Raw genomic sequence first — 27,569 nt, forward strand, 5'->3', positions numbered from 1 at the left:
TGGTGCAGCGGGGAGGTCGGTACACCAAAAGGAATCCTGTACTGCCCCTATTGCCCAGCTTCCAGAACATGCACTCAGAAAACTGGGTCTTCCCAATAGGATGCCTGGTGTCAGCTAATGACTTCCTTAGAAATCACTGCAACCCCCCCCCCCCCGCTTGCTGCCCATATAACCTGGGTCGCTGTGCATAATAGAAACCTGGTGGACAAGGAGCGGCGAGAACAGGCCCATCTGCTTCATCCAACCAAGTCTCTGTTACACATGTTAGGTCAAGTCCTCCATCAACGATCAAGTCGTGGATGGCAGTGGTCTTATGAATCATTGACCTGGCATTGCACAGCAGCACCTTCAGGTCATGTGGGTCTTCATTGCTGATTCCAGTATCCTTCCAGTCAAGACCAGACCCAGAGGCAGGGATAGTCCTCAAACAACAACTCAACCTGCCTCCTCGTTAATGACATGGTCTGGTCTTAGCATAGCTCCTTCTCCTGCCCGTGATCACTGAGATCTGGTGTCCCAGTGCATCCCCCCCATGGAACCTGCCCCAGCCATTCTGTTGGCTGGGGCCCACTCCCAGGCAGCCCTAACCCTCTCCCCTTCAGAACAGAGTATGTTCTACAAACTATACAATAAACCAATAAAACAGTAGCAGTTAATTAAAAAAAGAAAAACGAACAAAAAATTACAGTTATACTAAAATTAAACTGATCCCAAGCTGTTTATCCCACGCCCAAAAGAACAAAACAAACACAAAAACAAAATTTAAAATACCACAGATTAAAAACTATTTTAAAACATTTAGGACTCACAGCAGGGCAATGTCCCTCCAGCCTCTCAGGAGTCTCTTATGCTGAGCAGGGTGAGTCTGCTCCCCGCCTCCTAGTCCAGGGGCAAAGGGCCTTGCAGGGAGTGGACTTCACACTCACAGCAGGGCACAGAGAAACCTGTGAACTCTTTTGTCTGCTGCATTCTGCATTAGTGGAAGTTTCTGGATTGTCTTCAAGGGTAGCCAGCCCTACATAGAGTGCATTAGAGTAAGCTAAATGCAAGGTTGCAAGAGTGGATATTACTATAGTAAGGCTATCCTAATCCAGGAGTGGCCATTGCTGATGAATCGGTCATTTGTTGCTAAGTCAGTCTTTTCAGCTTCTGAGTGCTGTCAAAATGTTATCCTGACCTGTTTTCGTGTCATGGAAGATTAAGTGGGTTTAAAATGTACTTTCTGTTTATTCACGGCATACCTTTGTGCATTCATTTTAATTCTGGGTGTTGGTTTTCTGAAATCATATCATCATAACCTGTTCATATACTTGGTTTCGTTTCTGTGGAAATCAAAACTCAAGAGTTGTTTCATTTTCTAACGAGCTGTGATAACATTTCCCATTTTATACAATAACTGGGGGTCTGCCCTGCACAGATCCTTTCAACCTTGGGCACTGGAGGTTGAAAGAACATGGTAAGTTATTTTTCTGAAAAAAACACCAGGAGAGCCTGCTGAATGACGCCGATGGCCCTTTATGGTCCAGCCCCCTATTCTCACAGCGGCCAACCAGATACTTGTAGGGAATCCCTCGAGCAGGATCTGAGCACAAGAGTGTTCTCCCCTCCTGTGGTTTCCAGCAGCTGTGGAGGCAGTGCATAGCCATTATGACTAGTAACCATTGAAAGCCGTCTTTGTGAATTTGTCCAATCCTCTTTAAAGCCATAATAATAATAATAATAATAATAATAATAATTATTATTTATTTATACCCCGCCCATCTGGCTGGGTTTCCCAGCCACTCTGGGCGGCTTCCAACAAAACACTAAAATACAGTAACCTATTAAACATTAAAAGCTTCCCTAAACAGGGCTGCCTTCAGATGTCTTCTAAAAGTTTGGTAGTTATTTTTCTCTTTGACATCTGGTGGGAGTGCGTTCCACAGGGCGGGCGCCACTACCGAGAAGGCCCTCTGCCTGGTTCCTTGTAACTTGGTTTCTTGCAGTGAGGGAACCGCCAGAAGGCCCTCGGCGCTGGACCTCAGTGTCCGGGCAGAGCGATGGAGGTGGAGACACTCCTTCAGGTATACTGGGCCGAAGCCATTTAGGGCTTTAAAGGTCAGCCCCAACACTTTGAATTGTGCTCAGAAAAGTACTGAGAGCCAGTGTAGGTCTTTCAAGACCGGTGTTATATGGTCTCAGCTGCTCCCAGTCACCAGTCTAGCTGCCGCATTCTGGATTAGCTGTAGTTCACCTTCAAAGGTAGCCCCACACAGAGCACATTGCAGTAGTCCAAGCAAGAGATAACTAGAGCATGCACCACTCTGGCGAGACAGTTTGCAGGCAGGTAGGGTCTCAGCTAGCATACCAGATAGAGCTGATAAACAGCTACCCTGGACACAGAATTGAACTGTGCCTCCATGGACAGCTGTGAGTCCAGAATGACTCCCAGGCTGTGCACCTGGTCCTTCAGGGGCACAATTACCTCATTCAGGACCAGGGAGTCCTCCACACCCGCCCGCCTCTTGTCCCCCCAAAACAGTACTTCTGTCTTGTCAGGATTCAACCTCAATCTGTTAGCTGCCATCCAAGTAGGTGGACATTGCTGTCTCCTGTGGGAGCAAGTTCCAAAGTTTAACAATATGCTGTGTGAAGAAGTACTTTCTTATATCTGTTCTGAATCTTCCAACATTCAGTTTCATTGGATGGCCATGAATTCAAGTGTTCATGCCATGCCATGCCAGGCATAATTTTATAAACTTCTATCGTGTTGCCTCTTACATGCAGCTTATAGGGTTTTCTGTTTTAACACTGGCATGCTGGAGTAGTGTATCAATCCTACCAGAGCACATAACATGAAGAAAAACCAAAGCAACGAAAGTTATCCAGTTCACAGAAAAGAAAACAAAGAGGTCCAAACAGTTGTGATTATTTTAACTAGAGTGCCAAGCAACCACCTGTGTGGTTTCAAGCAAGGCAGTAAAAGAATCCCTTTTTAAAATTCAAAATCTCATCAAATTTATTACATAAATTCATCATAACATATTAAACTTGTTACATATTGAATTCAACATGTGCTTTAACAATATTGAACATCACAAAAGTATCTGATTGTCACTGCAAATTTTAATTAAACTTTCAGCAAAACCCATCCAGATTCTGTCTATAATAAAGTTTTGGGTGTTTGTTTTTCTCTCATTAGTACCACATTTTGGCTGCATTTAGATATCTTCTCTGGGTGTGCGGACTCTGGTGTGGCTGCAGGAGGCAGATAAGAAGTTTCTGCTACCATTTTAGTTTAACTGTCATTGAACTCCTACAGTTTCCAAATTCCTTCTTGCGGCCATGGCAGAAGAGAACAGAGATGCACAAGCTTCTTAATATTTTTAATTTTAATTTGTCTAGTGTGTACTGTTCTTGCAGTAGTTACCATATAGGGGAATGATTTTTTTCGTCTCTGCAAAATCATGTTTTTGGTGAAGAGGCACAGTAACAAAGGGGAGAATTTATTTGGGGGCTTGAACTCACACCCCATCTCTGAATCGCACTGAGGGTCAGAACAGACTCCAGATTATTCCTACAGTAGCTGCATCTCCCCTTGACCCAGATCAGAACTGTGGTGAAGAAAAAGAGTTAAAGTCTCTTCCTTCCATGTGAGGGTACTGGGGGGGCGGGGCTATGACTGCTATTTACTTTATAAAAAGATTCTAAAATATGGATTAGTAATTACATAAATAATGTCATGCCTGCTTTTGTCCCTGTTTGTAGCCTTGGGCAAATCACCTTTCTTCTCCTATCCCAGGTTTCTCCATGGCTAATACGTAGGGCTTCCAAGATGGAAGGGAAGATATGGCTGAGAATGGTTTAGGGTTAGGATGAAAAGGATTTGTAGTACCTTCTCCTTTAGGAGGCCCTAGCCATCACTGAATACATATACATACGCACATACATACATATTTACAGTTTTGAAATATAGCAGTCGCAGCGAATCACTTTATACATTATTTCAGTTGCAATGTTCACTTAATGCAATGTTCACTGACTTTAGAAAAAGCAGGTATTTGCTAACAAACACCTATCATGCTGCTAACATATACTTATTTATCGTTATTTACAGTACAGGCTGATGTAAAATCTTAAGGGCACATTCATCTTAGTGTTCTTTTTTAAAAAAACAAAAACAAAAAAAGCATTAGAGATCCTTCTCATTGGGCACAGATGGCAGCAATCCAATATTTTAGAATACAGTAATGGAATAGCCAACACTTAGACATTTCATTGTTGGATTTGTAACTTTTACAGTCTAAATTGTAATCAGCAGCTGTAAGCAATATATAATTTAAACAAGGCTAATATATATATATATATATATATATATATATAACATTAGAAATGTGCAAAGAAGCTTATTAAACTTGAGATGGCATTGTCATTAGAAGGGACAGGTCGATCCTTTCCCATGCTGTGGCATTTGTTGCTTCTTCTATTTCCAAAAACAGATTTCATCCCTATGCTTTCATTTTCTTTTCATGTGCCTCTAGGAGGAAAAAAAAAATCAAACTCATATTGAGTCACAGTTCCTGGTTGAGAAGACTGTGTGTAGAGCTTTTAAACTTCATTCCATAAACAATACCAACAAATTCCAGAGGGGCAGTGTGTTGCAGCAAAACAAACACCACAAAGCGATGTCTTAAGATATCACAGGATATCCTCATTGCAAACATTTCCTTAAGCATTGCAAACTGTTAAGTAGGGTGGGGTGTAGCGGACAGAATGTTGCACACTCAAGTCATGCATACGCAGAATATAAATGTGATAAAGTCCTCCGTGCTGTAAGCTTATAGCATGACACAGATGAAGTAATGTTTGGAGAGGTAAAAAACCAAACCCAAACCCACCATTTGTAAAATATATGTAAGAGAGAGCTCTCTGGAATGAAAATCACTGTCATCCAGATGTTTCTTCATATTTTCTGCTAAATTTTATTTACTGTAATTCTTAACAATTCCCAGAATGGAAACCATTTTAGTGAGTCTGTGTTAGTTGTGTCTGATGAAATGGATTATAGTCCATTAAAGCATATGCCATAATAAATTTGTTAGTCTTTAAGGCACCACAAGACTTTGTTATAATTCTGATGGTTTTGATTATTCTGATTTTTGTATTTCCCTTCTTGGAAATACCCAATGGCATTAAAACACCAGGCTATATGTTTTTTAATAGATTGATTGACTGATATAAAATAAAATCATGATTAACAGATTACCATTATTATAATATTGGAATTATTGTGAAAACAATAAATATTGGGGGTGGGTGGGACAATTTTTGTCCTTGTTCAGGGCACCATATTACTAAAGTCCACCCCTGCCAGGCAGTCTCATTGTGCAACCTGGTTGACAAATTAGGTTTGCGCAACTTACTCTTGACGTTCTTGATATTGTTCAGGAATATGCCGAATAACCTCATAAACTGTTCCATTAAATTCCTGGCCTTGTGCAGCATCAGAGACAGAAACTGACCAACTTGACACCTGAAAGGAGGAAATAATGGTTTTCTCTGAGCAAGACAGACGAAACTAACATGGACGCCTAAAACAGAGCCAGTGAGATGTAGGCCTTATTTGCACAAGAGGGTCAACCAATCAATGGCTTATGGTCTCCTAGAGAGGAATTTGTACCCATTTTGTTCCTCTCCGGCCCTTATAGCACAGGACAGTGTGGTGCAGCAGCTGCTAAGCCAATGTTTGGCTTAATGCAGGCTTCCTCAGCCTCTAGATGTTTTTGGCTTACAACTCCCATGATCCCTAGCTAGCAGGACCAGTGGTCAGGGGTGATGGGAATTGTAGTCTCAAAACATCTGGAGGGCCAAGGTTGAGGAAGCCTGGCTTAATGTATTGTCTGGCAATAGATTGTAGTGAGGGAGGACAGGCCTTATTTATTTATTCAAAAAATACATATCCCGTTTTTTCACCATTTAAATCTCAAAGTGGCAAAAGGTGACAAAAATATACAACATGCCAAGCTTAAGACATAAATTTAAAATCTCAGAAATTTAAACAAGAACATGAGAAAAGAAATTATCAGAAAAGCATTTATAATGCAAATAACATCCTGAAATATGATTTTTAACTAGGCATTTGAAGCTCCACAGGGCCAATGCCTGTCTGACGTCTAGTGGGAGGGAGTTGGGTCACAGCTTCATGTTGACATGAATTGGCCTTTCGAAAGCTGGCGATTCTGTTCCCGGATCTAGACTGGCCTCTGATCTAACATCCTTTTTGAGCAGGATGAATTCTGGTCTGTGCACATTTAGGGAACCTGCAGTTTCTCAGTGTGACTTGAAGTTCATAAGATTGAGGAAGTAGAATGAAGAAGAAACAACAAAGGTCCTGTGTGTGGTGTGGGCATCCGTTCATTTATTTTTTGGGCAAGGTGGGTTTTCATCTATACACATTAAGGCACTCTGTAGCATTTAGGTATTTAATTATTTCATTGGTACCCTCCCTTTCTTCCAAGTATCTTAAGGCAGCACGTATTATTTCTTCCTCCATTTTATCTTCGCAAAAAAACACACCACCCCATTGTGAAACAGGCTAGGGTGAGAGAAGGAAACTGGCCCTACGGCAGCCAGTGAGCTTTATAGCTCTGTGGGGATATGAACATGAATCTCCGGAGTCCTAGTCCAAAACTCCTACCACCACGTCAGACTGGCTTTATAGTGTAGCTCTTCAGTGCCACTAAAAGCTCAGATTTGGGAAGTGGTTATCACATTCAGAATGAAGAAGTAACAATGAAAGACACAGAGTGTAACAAAAGAGTCAGATTCAGAGTTGCTAAAATGAACCGCCTTCCTTCTTTATGAATATATCTATATTTCTGTTTTTGGAAGCCTTTAAACCAAGGGCTATTTCTGTTTTGTAATATTGCCGGCAAAATGGCTTTTCATGGCTATCCATGCTGCAGAGATATAAGCACTTACCCTTGAAATTCCTGCAGCGTCAGGAAAGGCAACAAATTCATATATTCCAAAATCATCCAGCGCGTTTTCATGCCCTAAAAGTGCCGATATTTAAATAAAGAGAAAGTAATTATTATGGACAATTGTGTTCCACCTCAGGTTCAGTATGAGAGTGTGTGATTTGCAGAAGTGGGGTGCCATTTTGGCACCCTAGAGGACCACCCCATGGGCCAACTTTGGCAGGTGGTTGTAACCACTCACCTGTCGATAATCTGACATCGTAATAACTGGGAGCAGGATTAAACTTTCTGTTCCTCAGATAAAGAACAGGAGGCTAAATTCTGCTCTCTGCAGGAGTTGACTATACCTACCAGTTCATCCTCCCCAAACAGGCAAAACACCCACACACACTCTTAACAAACAAAAAAAGACAGATGCTAAAAATCAAGCAAGCCCTGCTCAAAGCAGGCAATCCTTGGCAGGCACCAAATGGGGTTTCTAAGGGCAACATGGTGCCCATGGGCTCCACATTGGGGATTCCAGATGAGTGTTTTCCTTTATGGCGAAAATTGGAGGTTCATGGTGCAATTTAGATGAGAAAAGCAGCAAGTAACCCCCAACTCCCAATTGTAGCGCTATCCCACTGCAATTTGCTCCCCCTTCCTTCCAAGATACAGTGGTACCTCGCAAGACGAATGCCTCGCAAGACGAAAAACGCGCAAGACGAAAGAGTTTTTCGTTTTTTGAGTTGCTTCGCAAGACGAATTTCCCTATGGGCTTGCTTCGCAAGATGAAAAACGAAAACGTCTTGCAAGTTTGTTTCCTTTTTCCTAAAACCGTTAATACCCTATGGGAAACCGTGCTTCGCAAGACGAAAAATTCACAAGACGAAAAAACTCGCAGAACGAATTAATTTCGTCTTGCGAGGCACCACTGTACTGCTTTTAAGAAAAGACTTGGAAACCTAATCATTATCTAACTTGTCGTTTGGCTGCCCTCCTCTCTTTGATTCTTTTGAAAGCTTCTAAAGTGGTCTATTTCCATTTAACTCTTTATATCATATATTACCTGAAATAGTTTGTGCTTTTCTGTAATCTGCTTCAGGCCTGAAACATTAAACAGAAATACAATTATTTCAAATTCAGCGCAGAATCGTAGGCAGCAAAAAGATGCTGCGTCCCCCCTTCTTTTAAAAGCTTCGTGTAGACAAATGATAATTAAGTTTTCTACCTGGTCTGCAGCTTCTGCTGTAGAACTGAAAAAGAGACAAAGAACAATCAACCCTTTTTGTTATGATTTACAGAAGCTTTGAATTTATTCCGGCGTTAATTTAACATACCTTTATGAGGCTGGAATCTTTTCCATAACGCTAGAAGGAACATTGATACTATCAAAAATAAGGAAATTCCACATATTATTCCTAGTGGAGACAAATATTTTTCTCTTTGAGCCAGCTGCTCCAGTCCTGCGTCAGAGAAGAACAGAAGTTGATATTTGATTTGCACTTATCATTCTGGCCAGGCCTATAATGAAAAACATTGCACACAGCAGTGCTTTGGAGCTAGAGCACCAACACTGGTTCAAATAGTGCAAATATCCCCGGAATTGCTTCTTCCATTCTAGTATCTGCATGCCACCAGTGGAAAATAATTCTTAAATATGATTTAACTGGCCCTGAAACTTATCGTTTCTTCTTCTGACTTTACTTGAGTTGCAGAGAAGAGCAGAAAATTACTGAAGTTCTTTATTTGGCCTGGTCTCTGGGTGAATCAAGTTCAAGAGTTTGTGGGTAATGTGATGACAGTAGGAACAAATGCGTTCTGTGAACATGTACACGGGGCCATGATGGTTGCTGCCCATTGGGGTTGGCCAGTGTGGCGTTCATACGGAGCCCCCGGTCGTCTCACAGACTATTGACCCGTACACCACTAATCCACTGCCACCAACCAGGTCCTCCCCGGTAAATCACTTAGTCTCAGTCAGGTTCTTAAGTTAACAAAGAAGAGTGTAGTTTATTGCAAACACAAATAAACTTTAACTGCATTCAAAACGTTGTTACTCTTTACCTTCTTACTCTTATTTTATCCTGTCTCTATCTCTTCTACTTCCCCTCACACAAGAACCAACTGCACTAACTGTCTCTATACAGTGGTACCTTGGGTTAAGTATTTAATTTGTTCTGGAGGTCCGTTCTTAACCTGAAACTGTTCTTAACCTGAAGCACCACTTTAGCTAATGGGGCCTCCTGCTGCTGCCGCACCGCCGGAGCACGATTTCTGTTCTCATCCTGAAGCAAAGTTCTTAACCCGAGGTACTATTTCTGGGTTAGCAGAGTCTGTAACCTGAAGCCTATGTAACCTGAAGTGTGTGTAACCCGAGGTTCCACTGTATTTCCAACTGTCTGCCAACTGTTTTCCCAACTGCCTTTCCCAACCAACTAAAACCAACCAATCCAAACCTTGGGCTAAGCTCTTTTATAAACAGGTAGGCTCCGCCTCTGGCTTTTCTATTGGTCTACCTATTAACTCTTTCTCTCCCCCTGTACAGACATTTTAAAAAAGAATGGGCAAATGCCACATCCAGGCAGAAGGCAGAGAGGAGTTGCCAATTGGAGGTGGAGCCAGAGCCAATGACAACTAATTCTAGTCCCCTGCCCCCCCCATATCCCTGAGCAGTTCTACAATGGCAGCCCTGACATTAAGGAGGAGGAACCTGAAAGGCAAGGTCACCCCCTAGCATGTAAAAAGGTAGGCAGGCTGGGAACTGGCTGAAGACAGAGAGGCTGGTGAGGCAGTGTCCCATTTGACCAAATTTGCTTAGCCTCCACTGGCGTGGAGCGAAGCTGTTCTGGGGAACACCAACAAACACCTTACATCAAGGACCACAGCTATTTTGAGATCAGTTTTGGTAAGAGTTGCATAGCCTTAACTTTCTTCATTCTACTCTTTGTTCAGTTGTGGCATTTGCACATTCAAAATGTGCAGCAGCAAATTTGCTGCCCACTTCCTGCTGCACGTTCTCTCTCTGCTGTTTTCCCTGAAGCAAAGGATTTATGGGATATTTATTTAGCTTATTTGTGCATTTGGATTTTAAATGGTTGAAGTTTTTAAATTTTAGAGGCTTAATTTATGTTTTTGCACATTGCATATTTTATTGTTGTCAGTTGCTTTGACACCTACATGGTGGAAAGTGGGGTTCAGATTTTTAAATAAGGAGTGCATTCATGGTGAAATATGAAGGGGGGGAGAGACTAGACGTCACTGCAACTGATACTGTGCAGATAAATGTGCTTAGGCATATGCCTTAATTTGCATATAATCAGGCTGCCACTGTCAGTCAGCAGTAACGAGACCCAAACTGTGAAATCAAATGTAATGGCTTTTTAGATGAAATATAATTTGTAGACAGTTTCCTTTTTGGCAGTGTCAATTCACAAGATGGATACTGGATTTGCTTTCGTTCTGGGTTAAGCCAGGAATGGAAATAGGCTATTTTCTACAAACCTGTTATGCTCTGCTTTCATTATTTTAAAACATCTTTTCACCTTTCAATGTTGGAACTGTTCCTCATGGGTTGCACTTGCTGTGGCTGCATGCGGCCGCTAGAGGGCACTCACACCTCATTCTCATTACTTCAGTTCTGGCTTCGCTTGTATGACAAGCGAAAATTCGTAGTAACATCTTAGAACTGCCCCAGAGTGTCTTGTCGAGGGCACACCTCCCTCCTTCAAATCTCCAACCTCCTAACTTCCCTTGCTTTGGCACTGGGGGCAACCACCAGCCTAGGAGAAAGCCAGCCCAGATTATCTGAGATCTGGATCCACGTTTGCCAGCTGCCTTGCAGGCTGTTGCAGTGCGATGCACCCTTCAAAATGAATGCACCCGCGACAGCTTTGTGACGCTTACCTAACAATGCAGCTGATGTTGCTTCCTTTGCTGCTTTTCATATCTAACAGCTGTTGGCACAGTTGGGGAGTGTCGTGGGTTACACAGAGAAGATGGGTTTGTTTAAGAAAAAAAATGTGTGTTTCTTCAGTCCAGTTATCTATTTGAAGTTGTTAGATACTTCGGTTCATAGTTTAGCTAAACATTATACTTTCAGATAGGATTTGCTTTATGCTTCATTTATATTTTCACTGGAGCTGTTTGGCAGTTCAGACTTAAAAAGTATTATTTGTTAAGTTAGAAGAGTTGGATAAGTAGGTTAACTGATTATATTCCTTCATGCAAGGAAATCTACTTACCAGGTAGGAGACCAAGTTAACTATATATTTATCGGCACCTTCCTAGAATTTCAGCCCACTTCTTATAGGGGTTGCCATATTTCAGACATTTTCCCGATTTCCACCCAGACACTGCTGCTGACTGCAGTATTCCGGATATGTCTGGGAAAATCCGGACGTATGCCAACCCTAATTTCTTATCATGCTCACTTCACATGTATCTTCCTTAGGGACAGATGAATCTGCTCATTTCAGTTTCTAATTTGTCCAATCTTAAATTCCTAGTTTTCCACATTTCCACATCAGTTTCTGAATTTATTTCAAGAAGTCATTATGAAAATTGACCAGCATTTTAGTACGAATTTCTATTCATGTGCACAATTTTGCATGCAACCTTGCCTAATAAACACATTTTCCCAAAGCATATTTCCTCTTATATTTATATTTCTCCTAATATAATGCATTTTTGTATGCATTTTCAGCAATATATCCATTTTTATGCACATTTCACCTCAATATATGCATTTTTGTTCACATGTACCCTTCCCCCCACCCCATAGAATTACAGCTCCCAGGAGACAGGTAAATAGCATTAAACCATGTTGACAACACCCACATCACCCACAATACATTGAGGCACAGAGATGAGACAAATGTTACTTCTGTGGACATAGGAATTTTCAAGTAAAAATTGAACTGTAACTCAGAGCACATGTTCAGCATCACATCTGATTCATTATCTCCCTTTAGCTTTTTTGATATATGGAATGATGCCACACCCTAAAGACTGTTGACTGGCGCATGGGGGAAATCAGGAAGAACCCTGGCACATGACATTTTTAAAAATCTTTGCAAAATCAGTGTTTTTATTGTGTGTGTGTGGGGGGGGGGAGTAATGTGAAATGTGTCATCAAGTTAAACATATACCAGACACACTAGATTAAGAATAAAGGGTGTGTCTTGGATGTAGGTCACTTCCACTTTTGCTTTGTTAAATATTGTTATTCCTACCAGCAATTCAACACTGACACTTTTCAGACATTTACTGCTTATGTTTCTCTGCTTCTAGCCATATTTTTGTGTGAAGTGCTACATTTATATCCCGTATTTTCTCCAAGGAGCTGATCCCACCCCCATATTATTCTTGCAATGGTCCTGTGATGTAGGTTATGCTGAGTCATAGTCTGCTTGGAGGACCCAAGGGGAGGAGAGGTTGTGATGTCACAGATACTGGCTAGTCAGCGCAGTGCCCTGTTGTTTTTGCTGCATAACCTCAGAACCAGTTTTCCCTGAGCTAGACTCTGGACAGGAATCAGTATGAATGTTAACAACATGAAGAATGCAGTTTTAGACTGCAGCATCTGCTCCCACCCCCTTTTCTTCTTTCTTTCTTTCTTTCTTTCTCTTTCTTTCTTTCTATCTATCTAAAAAAAACTTTTTATGTGTATCTGTACATACCCCAAATATATTATGTGCTATCTTATGATGTGCACAGCTTTTGTAGCATGAGTCGGCCCTTTGCCAAGTGCCAGTTCATGTCATATTTGTCTCTCAGAGTGTCTGTTTTTAGTTAAATATATATAATCCCATATCTCACTATGAGCAAATAAGAGGGAGATAAGCTGTAGCCATGGCTTCGCAAAATTGCAAACGAATTTGAGCAACTACTCTTAGTAACGGTACAATGATATGCCCTAGAATAAATAAAAGACTTCCATTTTTGGCACTGATAATAGGGTCGAGAAACTTTACAACAATCCGAGAGTAGCCAGCATCCAGATTGAGTGCGGCCATACTCCAGGAGAAGCTGTAGAAAATTAATGCGCAACTGCACATCTGACCCCCCCCCCCAATTCTTCAGGGATAATGTGGAATGGAGGAACCCTCCTGTGGAGGGTCACATGAGCTCTAGATGTGAAGGCAGTGGTGGCATACAGACAACCTGCTAATTGAGCATTCATCCTGATTCATTTGCCCAAAATTTGTGGGGAGGTTAGACGACATCAGGGACGCGGGTGGCGCTGTGGGTTAAACCCACAGAGCCTAGGACTTGACGATCAAAAGGTCGGCGGTTCGAATCCCCGTGATGGGGTGAGCTCCCATTGCTTGGCCCCTGCTCCTGCCAACCTAGCAGTTCGAAAGCACATCAAAGTGCAAGTAGATAAATAGGCACCGCTCTGGCGGGAAGGTGAACGGCATTTCTGTGCGCTGCTCTGGTTCGCCAGAAGCGGCTTAGTCATGCTGGCCACATGACCTGGAAGCTGTACGCCGGCTCCATCGGCCAATAAAGCGAGATGAGCGCCGCAACCCCAGAGTCAGCCACGACTGGACCTAGTGGTCAGGGGTCCCTTTACCTTTACCTAGATGACATCAGCTATTTATCGAGCGTTCATTCCAATTTGTTTACAGGGAGTTTATGCCATGTTGCCTCAAAGCAAAGGTCACCCCACACTTTCTAGTGCATTTCTCCATCGCTTTCTTTATCACAATAAACAAAGTTCCTTTTTTTTTGAGGGGGAGGGAAGTGGGTTTTGTTGCACATGAGCTACCAATCAACTTCATTTTAACCTGAATTTGCTGGTATGTGATTGAATCCCACCCCAAAATAGCAACAGTCTGGAAGTGTCCCCTTAGTTCATCTCCCTGCAGGAGAAATCTCAAGATCTCATGTTGTGTGGGCCACCTGGAAGAAGGCCCTTGCCCCTCTGGCCATTTTGCCACTCAAAATTCCTCCTACTGCTTTCACACACAGGGGAAATACATAGGGATATCCACATCTTCCTACTCTCCATAGATTTCCCTTCCATATGTAGAAGAGAAGAAAATCGGTGTGTGTGTGAATTTTGAGAGGAAAACAGCCCCGAAGGGAAAGTGTTAAGCAACATTCTCCCCTGCCTCCAGCCCACCCTTCCTCCATTGAAACTGACAGTTGCCAATGGCGGCATTAGGAAGGGGGAAGCCAGGAGGAAGACATACACAGTTACACTTTCTGTCTACTTTGGGAGCTTTAGTTCAGAGAGAAGCATTGGCCTATTACTGGGGAAAAGTGGCCCTCATAGATAGTCAGTCTTCTTCTTCCACTCTTCTGGTGTAATGTGCAAAGTTAATACAGTGATCAACTGGCTCCCAGAGATCTGAATCCACCTAAGACTTCTGCAGATAACCTGGTGACTCCATGTGTTTTAAATCTTTTGCATATACAACCCACCACACGTTTCCTTGTTCAGTATTTTCTAAATGGAGCTTCAATTCCTTAGTTCAGGAAAGTTGCACTTGAGATCGGTCATAAGACTGACAGTTATAAATACTTCTCTAAGCAGAAGCACAAGCCACCGTGGTACGGGGTATATATTCCTATGTGCTTCCTATATTTATGAATAATTTATTTTAGTCATTTGAGGCCTCGCTTTGCAAGATAAGGAACCATAAACTGTTGCCTCCTTTTACAAGTCTGCTAATATTGACACCATAGAAACCAATAACACCATTAGTCACAAACTGTAAAACTCCGAAGGTCACGAGTTAGACATTACAGAACTCATTGTTAATTGTGATTTATATCCTTAGACAAAATATGCTTATTAATTTCTTTTCTGAAATTATGTACCTTCATTCTGAAGGTACATAAACTGGTTGAGGGGACGTGGCCGCCAGTTGCTGCAACTGCTCCGTAGAGTCCAGAGCTATAGAAGCGACTGTGCTATATTTGACAACAACTACCTGCCATGTGCATTCCTTTGGCTGGGAAGCATCCTTAACATCAAAGCATCCTTTGGTGACATCTCTGAAGTTCCTGTCTGGCTCGCCATCCCCTCTGCTCCTATGGCCCTGGTGGGGTGGGGTGGATCTGAGAGCTGCCAGGTACTCAGGCAGCCGGTGTAGGAACCTCTGGTCCCAAGGCAGGAAAGTCTAGGTCTGATTGCTCCTCAGGACCATTAGCAGCAGGGAGATTCTCCAAATTTCCTTGCTTCTCATCTGAGGAGACCTTAGATTTGAGGTCTGGGGCAGGACTGAACCTTGACACCTACTTTCTGTTATAATGTGGGGAACATTTGGCCCTCCAGGTGTTACTGAGCTACAGCTCCCTCCTCTCTGGTATGTATGGCTAAGTATGGTCTCCTCAGGCGAAGTCCAAGGGGAGATGAATACTCCAGCAGATCTCCATGGTGATCCAGTGATCCTAAGGAGCCATCAAGCCTGGGCATGCCTGCCTCAATTTAAAAACCCTTTTAGAAAGATCCTTAGCCCCACCCCCTGATTTGTTTCAGGGATGGATCTGGTTTGGGCAGGTACAGGATGAATAATCCTGATCTGGGGGCTACATATTGGGGCCACAGACAGATCAGGGGGTCCCTGCAAAATCCCAGTGAAATCCTCTCTAACCAGTGCAGTTAAAACTCTCTAACACAAACTAGATTGGCTATCTTGCCACAAGTTCCTGCTGGTTTCTTCTTTATTTTCATAGCACTTATAAGCAACAAATATTGGTCTGATGTGAAACAAAACCAATGATATGTAATTGTATATATGAGCTCGGTTTTTAAATAGTATGAGTTAACTAAGATATGATTGGCAATATATTCTTAAATGTGTAAATAGAAAATAGAAAATGTGCAGTTCTGCATTTTGCAGGTTTTCTTAGCTTTTCAGATCTTACCATAAACTGTAATATTGGTGCTTTTATTATCCTATTCAATTGAGTCCTATTTTACTTCCATGAATAGGAAATATGTAATTTTACGCAACGCAAAACCTTTGATTATGTTTTTCTTTCCAGGCGTCATTTAAAAAAACCTGAATAGGTTTCACTGTAAAATTGTAACCTATTTTCCTTTCAGTGTGTTTGAAAACACAGAACTTTCATCTGTGATTATATTAAATCCCTTTGTACAATAGGCAGCTGCTGACCATATTTATCTTAAGCATAAAGGCTCAGGTCTTTGTGTTGTCAAAGCCAAACAAGCTTGTGAAATGCCCTGTAAGGCAACATCTGAATAACTTGAGTTTACATTAATGTAATGGCTATGTGAAAAAGATATATATTTAATAACAGGGCAGCATGTAAGAGTTATCCTCCTTCTAACAAATATTTTTTTCTATATAAAAAATGGGGGGCAGGGAAGGAGACGGAACTTGTGCAATTTCACACAATGCATTTTAAACATTTATTAACTAATTAACAAAGAAAAAATATTTCTGTAACTATACAGATCAGCTATAATCTGATAGGAAAAAAATTACCTTAGCAGTTTTGTTGTTTAAAGCACCATATGGGTCAACTTTGGAGTAATCCCCTTGGGGTCAATGGGACTCTCTCCCTCCCGGGTAATCGTGCATAGTATTGTAGCCTTGTTGATTCTAATTTATTTATCCGCTTATATCCCACTAGAAAAGCAGATTACATGGATCTCATTTGGTCTCTCTCTGAGATACTAGTAAGTTCCACATCCTCCAAACATCAATAAGGTTCATTGAGTGCTCCTAGTGCAAGAATGGGGAACTTCCAGCTCTCCATACATTGTTGGACTACAGGTCCCATCAGCCTTAGCTAGCATGGCCTTTGAACAGGGATCCTGGGAGCTGGAGTCCAACAACACCTGGAGAGCCACAAATCCCCCACTCCTATCCTAGACCATTCACTGTGTCAAATAGTACAAAAGAAGAGGTTGCTTGATTTATCAATGCTGCCTATATTTAGGCTTCTGGAGTATGAATGGGAAACTCTTAAGTCTCCTCATGATCTGGATAGGCGTATACGAATAACTGCATTAAGCTACTGTGATGTTCAAGGGCCGGCATGTAGTTACACTGCAGCAGTCATGGGCAGGTAGAGTAACAGCAATGTTGGCTCTACTGTTTCCTCGTCAACTTTGGCTCAAGTGTTTCATTCACAGTTGAATTACCTAACATACCACTTGCCTCTATGCCAGGAACAGAACGTGTATTAAAGGCCAACAACTCTAGTTTGGATAAGGAGTGGAGAAAAGAGCAAAATTTCAGAGATCACCCTTGAGTTCTTCCTATATAGGTTCCCTTTCATGTCATTCTTCAGTAAGTAAATATAGTTATATTGATTGATCCTACAACATAAATTAGTCAGTGTTGTTTCGTGTGCTAAAGATGCCGAACCTTTCATAAAGGGCATCTCTATGCTATAAACTTTGGTCTCATTTGTACCTATTGAATTACAATGCTCTCCTCTACGGAAACCACAAAATTTCACTTCTCAGGACCCCTTTGGTAATAGGGAACTATGATTAAACAAGTTTGGTGAGGCTTTCCCTTCTGTCTCTAAGATATTGGCTGGCTGAGTTTTCTGACAGTGGCTTGGAAGTTTTGTACAAACTTGTAGGTTGACATGTGAGCATTCATTCTTACCTTTTGGCATCATAATCACAAATATGTGTGTTTCTTTCCACTTCCCAGTCTTGTTGTTGAGAGCTCTGCACCTGTATTCTTCTGTTTTCTGCATCACCTTCTCAGATACAACTTCCAGGGACCTTCCGTACTTAATGAGGCGCGTGGAGTTGTCAGCCCTCTGGGTCCATGAATAAAAAATATTTGGTGGATTGGAATCTGCTGAGCAGTAAAGCTGGACTGCTTCCCCTTTGTTAAACGTAAAATAATCCCCTAACTTCTGGCCGTTGTCAGAATTTATGGTAAGTCCATAGGGCCCATCTGTGTGAATATAACAATTAAAGAGAGAGAATATAAACTCAACAGAGAAACATGACAAATGACTGCTGTTATGTCAGATCTTCCAACTGCAATATTTCTCTTTCACATGCTGTTATTTCTAGCTGTATCTTAAATCCATATAAAGAAGATCTTTGTATTCATTGCATTTTAAACTTTTTTCCCATTCTGAGTCCTCCTTTGTATGAACCGCTAAACTGTGATTTAGTTTTATGATGATGAGCCACAGTGAGACCCTGGCTTTCAACCACCCCTTCTCTCCTCGGTGGAGGCTGTGAGGAAGAGAGCAGACATTTCTGATTAGCCATAGTTTAGCTTTACCGCCTAACCCTAAACTGTTAAACTATGGTTTGTTGAAACAATACAGCTTCTTAAGCCATAAATTGAAACTGTACTGTTTCAAATTAAGATGGAAAATGCGCCTCCCCACAAATGTAGCTATTAACAGGAAAAAAGACCTACGAAAAGCTACTTCTATTGGCGTACTTAATGTCATATCTAGGTTGGACTGTATTCCACCCAGACAATAACATAGCTCTCATAAGGGGTTGCTTCCAAGCCAAATCCAAAAAACGAGGGCATTTTTTTCTCTCTAAAAAGTATTGACTTACCATAAGCATGTGTACAAATCAGGACTACTGTCACATTCAAATTGCAAAACTCTTTCTTTCAATCATCCTGACTGCTCTGGTTTCAGCCCCCAGGGTGCCAGGGAGATGTGACCTGAATTCCATCTACCAAGGAAACTTCACTGCCCATTAAACAAGCATGTTTCGCTACAACACTATAGCAAAGCTGGGATAAATGGCAATTTCTTCATTTTACACAATACAACAGTGGATCTAAAACCACGAAAACTTGTATGAACCTTGCACAGGGTGAAACAAAGGGTGAAACTCCTCTATTTACATATCAAGGTAAATTACATAAGATGTCTATTTACAGGGGGAGGAGAGAGATAAATTAGTTCTGGAATAACTCTAGGGTAAATAGAGTTTATAGTGCGTGCATCTGGGTTTTTATTTACTGAACAATTGCGCTGTAGACCCAGGAGATGCACCCTAGCCAATCAACCAAGGATTCCTTACTTCTTCATATGACTCTCTCTTCCAGAGGCACCAGCTTGTGAAGGCGATTGCGGAGGGTGGGGAAACGTTGTGTGTGTGACGTCAGGACATTGGGAGGAGCTGGGGTCGGAGCCAAATGCAGCAGTTGCACAGTTTCAATGACTGCTCCTCTGCCTCCTCTTGGTGCCACCACCAGTGGGAGGTTGCTTCGACCCTCATTCCCCTCCACGGCAGGAGGAGGAGGAGGAGGAGAAGCCGGCCACTGGAGCAGCAACATTGGGGGCAGCCTCCCCCCAAAATATAGGGGCCCCCAAAAGGGCTTAGCCCCCTGGAGCTGGCATGCCTGCTGTCTTCAAAGGGCAAACATGAGCTGATGAGGCCATATGTATCAAAGTAACCATATTGTCAGGGACTGTGGCTGAACTGAAAACAACCTGAGATTGGTTTGGAGCTTATGACCGGGTGCACTTAAGCTTCGGAGCCTTCTTTGGGCACAGGAGGAAATGAGGATATGCAAAAGGGGCTCCTGAAATTGGCAGGATGTCTGCAGCTTCTGGATTTGCTGAGTTTGGTATAAATACAAGCAACCCAACATCCTTTCCTGGTCCAACCTGCTCAATCTCAGGTATCAGATAGGAACAAGAGGGCATTTGTTCTCCAGTCACCCTGGATCTTCAGGGAGGAATGAAGCCAGCACATGTATGTGCTTGCACACAGGTGTACAGACAGCTAGGTAAAAGGTAAAGGACCCCTGGATGGTTAAGTCCAGTCAAAGGCAACTATGGGGTTGCGGCGCTCATCTCGCTTCAGGCCAAGAGAGCCGGCGTTTGTCCACAGACAGCTTTCCGGGTCATGTGGCCAGCATGACTAAACCACTTCCGGTACAATAGAACACTGTGATGGAAACCAGAGCGCACAGAAACACCGTTTACCTTCCCACCACAGCGATACCTATTTATCTACTTGTACTGGTGTGCTTTCCAACTGCTAGGTTGGCAGGAGCAGGGACAGAGCAATAGGAGCTCACCCTGTCATGGGGATTCGGAAGATCAGCAAGCCCAAGAGGCTCAGTGGTTTAGACTACAGCGCCATCTGCATGAGCTAGAGAAAGGGTTAGTCACCACCAGGAAAAGGGAGAGTGTGGTAGAACAGGGTGCTACCATGGGGTCACCATCTTACAGCAAACGTACTGCTATCTGTGTAAGGGGGAAAGTTGCTCCTCCTTCCTGCCTCATCTTGTGCAGTGTAGAAAGAGATAACTTTTGCAAGATCTGCTATTTTGTGGGCAGTTCCAGAACTCAAAGAAAGTAAAGCCCAGGTTGCCTGCTGAACTAAAACAAATGCCTCATCACACTTGCTGCACAATTTAATCTACACATGCATTGTTTCTGCTTTTTCTTTATAAAATGGTTTTGCACGGTTACCAACATGGAGCCAATGGCTAGCAAGGGAAAAGGTCTTCCTGTAATAGCACAGAGGCCACCCTTACCTGAAGTGATCTCATCTACCAAATTCTCCTTTCAAGTCATATAATTCAATATGAACTTTATCATTAGCACAGTAAAAAAACAACCCCTGTTTGCCAGCTACCAGTTCTCCCAATAAGAAGCCAGTCCTGGCTCCAGGGTCCCACATATACCATATGCCATTGCTGCCAGGAGAATTGCAGTAATAATAAAGGTCACTCACAGTAAATACTTGCCATCTGCTCAGAAACAAGATGGATAACAGTTTCGTGGTGACAGGAGCCAATTGGTCATGTTCCCACTGAGACGTAAATCGTTGCTAAGAAGTGGTGATTTATTATTTTACAAGTCATTTAGTAAATAGCATTTACGGAGTCAAAAGGAAAGGTTCCCTCTTTGGAGAACGGCATCGGAAAAGCGGTAGCCCTGCCACAGAAGAATGATTCTGAAAATGTCCTTTAAAAGCTAGAAGTATTTCATCTAAAAATAAAATAAAATGTTTTTAGAAGATTAAATAAAAATAAAAATCAGTACTACTCCTGGTCTGATTGGTTTGTCTGCTAATTGCAAAACAAATGTAAAGGTAAAGGGACCTCTAACCATTACGTCCAGTCTTGGCCGACTCTGGGGTTGCGGTGCTCATCTCGCTTTATTGGCCAAGAGAGCCGGCGTACAGCTTCCGGGTCATGTGGCCAACATGACTAATGCTTCTAGCGAACCAGAGCAGTGCACAGAAACGCTGTTTACCTTCCCACCGGAGTGGTACCTATTTATCTACTTGCACTTTGACGTGCTTTCGAACTGTTAGGTTGGCAGGAGCAGGGACCGAGCAACGGGAGCTCACCCCTTCGCAGGGATTCGAACCGCTGACCTTCTGATCGGCAAGCCCTAGGCTCTGTGGTTTAACCCACAGCGCCACCTGCAAAACAAATGTACTAAAAGCCAATTGCACTTTCATACGGAAATCGCTTAGGGCAAAACTAGGAAGGACAGATTGGCCTTCGTGACCAAATACTGCATAGCCAAAGCTAAATAGAAAGTTCACGTTGGTGCTCAACACTGTTACAAAATACCCATTATGGAAAGCCTCAAATTAGCACCAATGGTTGTAATAGTAATGGACACTGCAGTGTGAAGCATGGTATCAAGTTTTATACCACTTTGAAAGTTCTAGCTCCGCCCTCCACAAATCCTGGGAACTGCAGATTGAGCTACAATTCCCAGAATCCTTAACAAACTATGGTTCCCAGGATTCTCAGGGGGAAGAAGTCGTAAATGGCATGGATGTGGCTAGGATGAAAAGAAGAATTCAGTCAATCCAAAGCCCATCATATATACGGGATGCTTATGACTCATTCAGAGATGCGACAGGAGGAGGAGCCATGGAGTCTGGCAAAAGCTAGTTGGTGCTGACCTTTAAAGCCCTAAACGGCTTCAGTACAGTATACCTGAAGGAGCGTCTCTACCCCCATTACTCAGCCCAGACACTGAGGTCCTCCTCTGAGGGTCTTCTGCTGGTTCCCTCACTGTGAGAAGCGAGTTACAGAGAACCAGGCAAAGAGCCTTCTCAGTAGTGGCACCCGTCCTGTGGAATGCCTTTCCTTCAAATGTCAAGGAGATAAAGTATTACACAACTTTTAGAAGACATCTGAAGGCAGCCCTGTATTGGGTAGTTTTAAATGCTTGATGTGTTTAGTATGTTTTCAGATATGCTGTAAGCTGCCCAGAGTGGCTGGGGAAACCCAGCCAGATGGGCAAGGTATAAATAATAAAATTTATTTTTATTCCTATTATTAGTTGACCTGTGGTATTAGGAAGCCCATGGCGATGGCCAGGTAAACTTAGGGCCAGGAAGGATGAGTGAGGAGGTGCTGCCAGGATTTCACATACTAATTTCATAATATCCAGTAATATCTGAGGGTGGTCCCGAGAAGAACACTATTAATATCTTCCAAAGTTTTATGACTAGAAGTACTTGATCTGGATCCATTTAAACATTCAGATTTGTTTAGGTCTACCTACAAAATGGCTTTCTGAAGGCCTGTTCGCCTTGTTGCTGAATATGAACAAAAGGGTCCGTTTACTGGTGTTTTAAATGATCCATGGTTATAGCCTGCTGTTATAGGTTGTCTGTGGTGATGGTACCTTCACCAAAACAGTTCTTCATATCTGTCAAACTAATGAATGGTGTCCAAAGGAAAACATCAGCTGCTAGCTCCTTACCCTATGTAAGGAGGGTAAGGAGGAGCTCCTTACCCTCCTTACCCTATGTTTACAAGAAGAATTTTGGAGGATTTCTCGAACTACCTGTGGTGAGAGCACAGGTGCATTGAGTAATTTTTCAGTTATTATTTCCAAAATTGTTATATTTAAATTCATTTCTAATCGTATTTGCAGATTAGGCAATCCCACTATGTGTAATGGCCACCATTTTACATCAACATGACTGTTAATTCTTCACAGCAACTTGATTTTTATGGGCAGTGAGTGAGTTTATTATATTTATGGTTATACTTCTGCTTAGAATGTTTATCAATCAGGTATTAGTGTGTATTTTAATTTTATATGTAGTTGCATCACACCATTTAGGCATATTAGCTAAGAGACAAAATTCATTGTGACAAATTGTTGGGATGCTTTATTGAACCACCAAAGGAGACCAGTATGGTTGAACTGTATTTGGTCTTTGGTACAGATTATTGTTTCTTTACTTTTGTATTAAAGTGGTTTAGATCTCCTCAAATGAGCAGTAATTGTTCACATAGTTCTCACTTCTGTCCCTGCCCATTTTGTTGCTAGTGTTTGGTTTTGGGCTTTATACACCTTAGTTTTGGTTCCTGTAAATGGCATTTCCATATTTTGGCTCATAAGGCAATTCTTCTCTTGGAAGTATACCCACCATGTTTTCTCAACTTCCATCATTTCATCTCTAAACCCCATATTTACTTAATGTCACCAGTTTTTGACATGCTTCCAACACCTTCCGAGTCAACAAAGCTTCTTTCAAGAGTGGATCAAGTAAACCAGTTTGCTTACAGCTTGGTTAAACAAAGTTATCCTTTATCTTGTCGGTCAAATCATTCCAGTTTCCAAAATACTGCATATAATTAACACATATAACTAACCTAGCATGGAACAGCCATAATTTTGATCTAGTTTCTAGTTGTATCCATTCAGATGGGTGACATTTTGTTGGGAGCTGCCCAGTATGGCTGGAGCAACCCAGTCAGATGGATGGCTTATTATTATTATTATTATTATTATTATTATTATTATTATTTTTATTATCTGCATGGACAAAGAGACAGGTGAAACATTGGTTTTCTAACCATTCTGTACTTCAATTCCCTTTAGACTTACCTGGAACAGGCCTTCTGTCATAATGAGAAGGTGCCATCATGAGAGCTCGATGGAAGTTTACTATGGTCTAAAAGGCAGACTAGGGTTTGCATTCAGATGGGAGGAATATTGTATTAGTTTCCCCGATTATACATGCTAGTGCTTCTGTCCTGTTTTCTAACATTCCTTTCACACTACAGTACCTGTTGTGCTATGGAAATGTAACTTTTTGACCACTATACAAGCATATTGTGTTAAATTTCATTCACACCTGTGGGTACAGTGTGACTCAACAGTGAACGCTGTTGGACAACGTTGCTACTCCCCTACTTTTTCTGCACATGTGTGATTCTGTTCCTCAGTGATTCACTCATGAACATGGTTGGAAAGAACTGTATGCTGCTATACTGCCCCAAATATTGACACTTTACTCCTATAATTTTCTGGGTTAGTGGAGGAAACAGAATAAACTTCTATGTGAATGCAGCCCAGGGCTGCAGACAACCATGGTTCAAACCGTCACTCAGTCACAAAGGTTATGGGCTGCGGATAGCCACTCTCTCTTAGTCTAGCCTACCTCACAGGGCTGATGTGAGGTTAAAAGGGGAGGGTGAGTGTCATGTATATGACCTTCAGCTGCTTGGAGAATACTGCATGTGGGATATAAATGTGCCAGCTAGACTGGTGACTGGCAGCAGCTGCCGAGACCACATAACACCGGTCTTGAAAGACCTACATTGGCTCCCAGTACGTTTCCGAGCACAATTCAAAGTGTTGGTGCTGACCTTTAAAGCCCTAAATGGCCTCGGTCCAGTATATCTGAAGGAGCGTCTCCACCCCCATCGTTCTACCCGGATACTGAGGTCCAGCACCGAGGGCCTTCTGGCGGTTCCCTCACTGTGAGAAGACAAGTTACAGGGAACCAGGCAGAGGGCCTTCTCGGTAGTGGCGCCCTCCCTGTGGAATGCCCTCCCACCAGATGTCAAAGAGAACAACAACTACCAGACTTTTAGAAGACTTTTTAGAAGACTTTTAGAAGGCAGCCCTGATTAGGGAAGCTTTTAATGTTTGATGTATTATGGTATTTTAATGTTTTGGGCGGGGTATAAATAAAAAAAATATTATTATTATTATAAACAAATAATCTAATGGCAAAGAGCTACTATTTGTCCACTATCACTCTTAATTCCCCCCCCCACATCATTCTCTCAATTCAGCTACCATATGCAACATATGGTCTCCATTATATGCTACTCACAATATATAGTTGGCACGATCACATCACTCTCCATTGCACTGACTGGGTTTTCTGCTAAACAGCTGTAATTCCCAATGGCTTCTTTGACGACAGGGACAATCCGAAGCGTGCTGTTGTTTGCTGACAAGGAATAGATAGTGCCAGCTTCAATGGGATTTCCATTTTTCAACCACTGATAAGTGACCCGTGTGCCTTCCTCCACAGTGCAGTTCAAAGTAATGTTCCCACTGTTCTCCACGACTCCAGCAAAGGGTTCAATGTATATGACTGGCTTTGTGACAGGAACTGCAATATAAAAGATCTTTGAAGTTAGGATCCATGTATTTTAACCAAGGAGTGGGTAACCTTTGGCCCTCTAGATGTTGCTAGAACCCCCTTCCCAGAGTCCCCTGGCAGCATGGCCAATGGGTTTGCAATTTATTTGCGGAATAATTTAGGAACTGGGGGGAAACTGCCTGACTTCCCTCCACCCATATGGCGGCACTGGTGGGGGGAGCACACTGCACCGGGTACCATTTGGGGAAAGGGTGCCATCGCAGCTGCCCTCCGAAAGTGCACCACACCATCCCAGGATGTGCACCACATGCCATGCAACCTCGGGATGTGCGCCAGCCATGCCCCCGCCTGTTCTCTGCTCCGGGGGGCTGCAGCGTGTTGCTCCGCCACTGTGGGGGGGGGGAATACCACATGAGGGGAGTCCTGGGGCCAGGTGGGCTAATCCCAAACCTGCCACTAACAAGCACCACAGGTGTGCTCCCTGCATACATTGTGGAAATTTGTGCAGCCCCACCTCCCACTGCAGCAGGTGGCAGAAATGCTTCCAAGAGATCCCTGCATTCACACAATGTGGGAAAGCGCTCTCCCTGGGTATAAATGTATGCAAGTACAACTCCTCTGTGTGTGTGTGTGTGTGTGTGTGTGTGTGTGTGTGTGTGTGTGGACTTTAGCCCTATCAGAGTCCCCTTCCTTGTATGGGAGAGCTTTGCCCATATCCATTAGTAGCTGGGCAGAGCCATTTCACTCTGTCTGAACACACTTTTCCCGATGGCAAAGCATTTCTGACATTTGCACCAGTAAATGTGGCCACCATGCACAACAGCAAGGAGTGGGCGAATCTATCTTTTTCGGTTTCTCTCATTTTTTCAATCTATGTTCAGTATTCCACATCAGTGAGCAGTGCTTCAAAATCCACATGAAAATTCACCAGCATTTTGCTGCAAATTTCTCCTAATCTATGTTTCTTCGTGTGTGATTTTGTCTAATATACTTTTTGTGTGTGTGAAGTGTAATTTCCCTGCGATTCAAGGTACCCATGTCCAAGCCCTTTTTGTTCTGGTGCTTTCCCTGTGAAAACCTGCTCTTTGAAGCTCAGTCGGAGCAAACATCAATCTGTGGTAAACCCAAATTGACATTTGCTCCAATTCAGCTTTAAAGAGCAGGAGGAGGAAAAGAACAACAACAACTGCACACTCAGACACGAAGCATTAAAACGTGGCCTTTTGCCAGGAAAGAGCGGTGCAAAAAGTAAGGGTGGATAAGCCCAAAGTCTGCCATATAAAGTAAAATAGTGGGAATGAGCTAGTTAAGTGTCTGAGGTGGTAGAATGAATGGTACGATTTCATACACCTGGGGTGTGTGTGTGTGTGTGTGTGTGTGTGTGTGTGTGTGTGTAATATTGCTGAATGCTGTCCTGTGAATTCCTGCCCCCCCCCCAAATACAACATTAATTGCAGAAGATTAGAACCTTTTCCACTGATGTACAGAGTTCCCCATTTCTCCTTTCAGGAATTCTTCCCCTTGTGGGTAACATTTAAAACAGCACTTTCATATTTGCAGTCCAACTTGTCACAGTCTGTTCAGCAAGATAAAGCTTTCGGCCATCTTATTCTGCTTACCTGTAACAGAACAAGGCCTCATCCAGGTATGTGCCTTAAAGCTCTGTGTCTGAGCGCTTTGTTGTTGTCGTCCTGGGTGCTTTCCCTTCAAAAACCAGCTCTCTACTGCTGAATCAGAGCAAACACCAATCCACGGAAAACCTGAATTGCCATTTGTTCCGAGTCAAAGAGTGGGATTTCTGGGGGAAAGTGGCAGTGAGGGAGGAAGTGCTTAGACACAGAGTAGTCCTGTATCTAGAAAGTATGGAAAGGTTAAGTGTGGATGAGCCCTTAGCCAGGATCCAACTTATGGAATCCTGGTGTGATTCAAAACACCTCTGCTGGAATTAAGACCAAATAGCAGGCTTACCATAGTTGCAGTTGCATTTGGGGAATCTGGGCTCAACAAAACATGCTGTAGAAGATAAGGATCTCCTGCACAATCTCGGTTGTTGGTGGGGCATGCTCTGTCGCTGCCCGTATGCGTACCTCCCTCCCTGCCACTGGTACCCCAGGCTCTGGCGGGGCTTGCTATGCTGGTACTAGAAGGGCCCACAGAAAAGAGTTAAATAGCCCCCTTCCTCAGAGCACAGTGTGCTGCCAATTGTACCCTCAATGGCTGCTATTAATACATTTTTAAACCCTCATAGGAGATGGCCACAGAACGTCTGTGCAGCATTCTGGTTGAACCTTTAGATTCCAACATTT

General features: G+C 42.7%; 1 protein-coding gene across 1 annotated transcript in view; it reads right to left on the reverse strand.

The window, feature by feature from the left end:
* Positions 1-2,903: 2,903 nt before the first annotated feature.
* Positions 2,904-27,569, reverse strand: part of HEPACAM2 (HEPACAM family member 2) — a 31,800-nt gene continuing 7,134 nt past the window's right edge. The window contains 8 exon segments of the mRNA XM_080975656.1: positions 2,904-4,516; positions 5,403-5,512; positions 6,961-7,034; positions 8,008-8,045; positions 8,170-8,194; positions 8,279-8,404; positions 17,540-17,839; positions 24,988-25,272. Of these exon segments, the coding sequence (XP_080831782.1) occupies positions 4,507-4,516; positions 5,403-5,512; positions 6,961-7,034; positions 8,008-8,045; positions 8,170-8,194; positions 8,279-8,404; positions 17,540-17,839; positions 24,988-25,272 (968 nt within the window). The 3' untranslated portion in view covers positions 2,904-4,506.

The sequence above is a fragment of the Podarcis pityusensis genome, assembly GCF_964106645.2.
Source record: "Podarcis pityusensis genome assembly, chromosome: 12".
Classification (NCBI taxonomy): Eukaryota; Metazoa; Chordata; class Lepidosauria; order Squamata; family Lacertidae; genus Podarcis; species Podarcis pityusensis.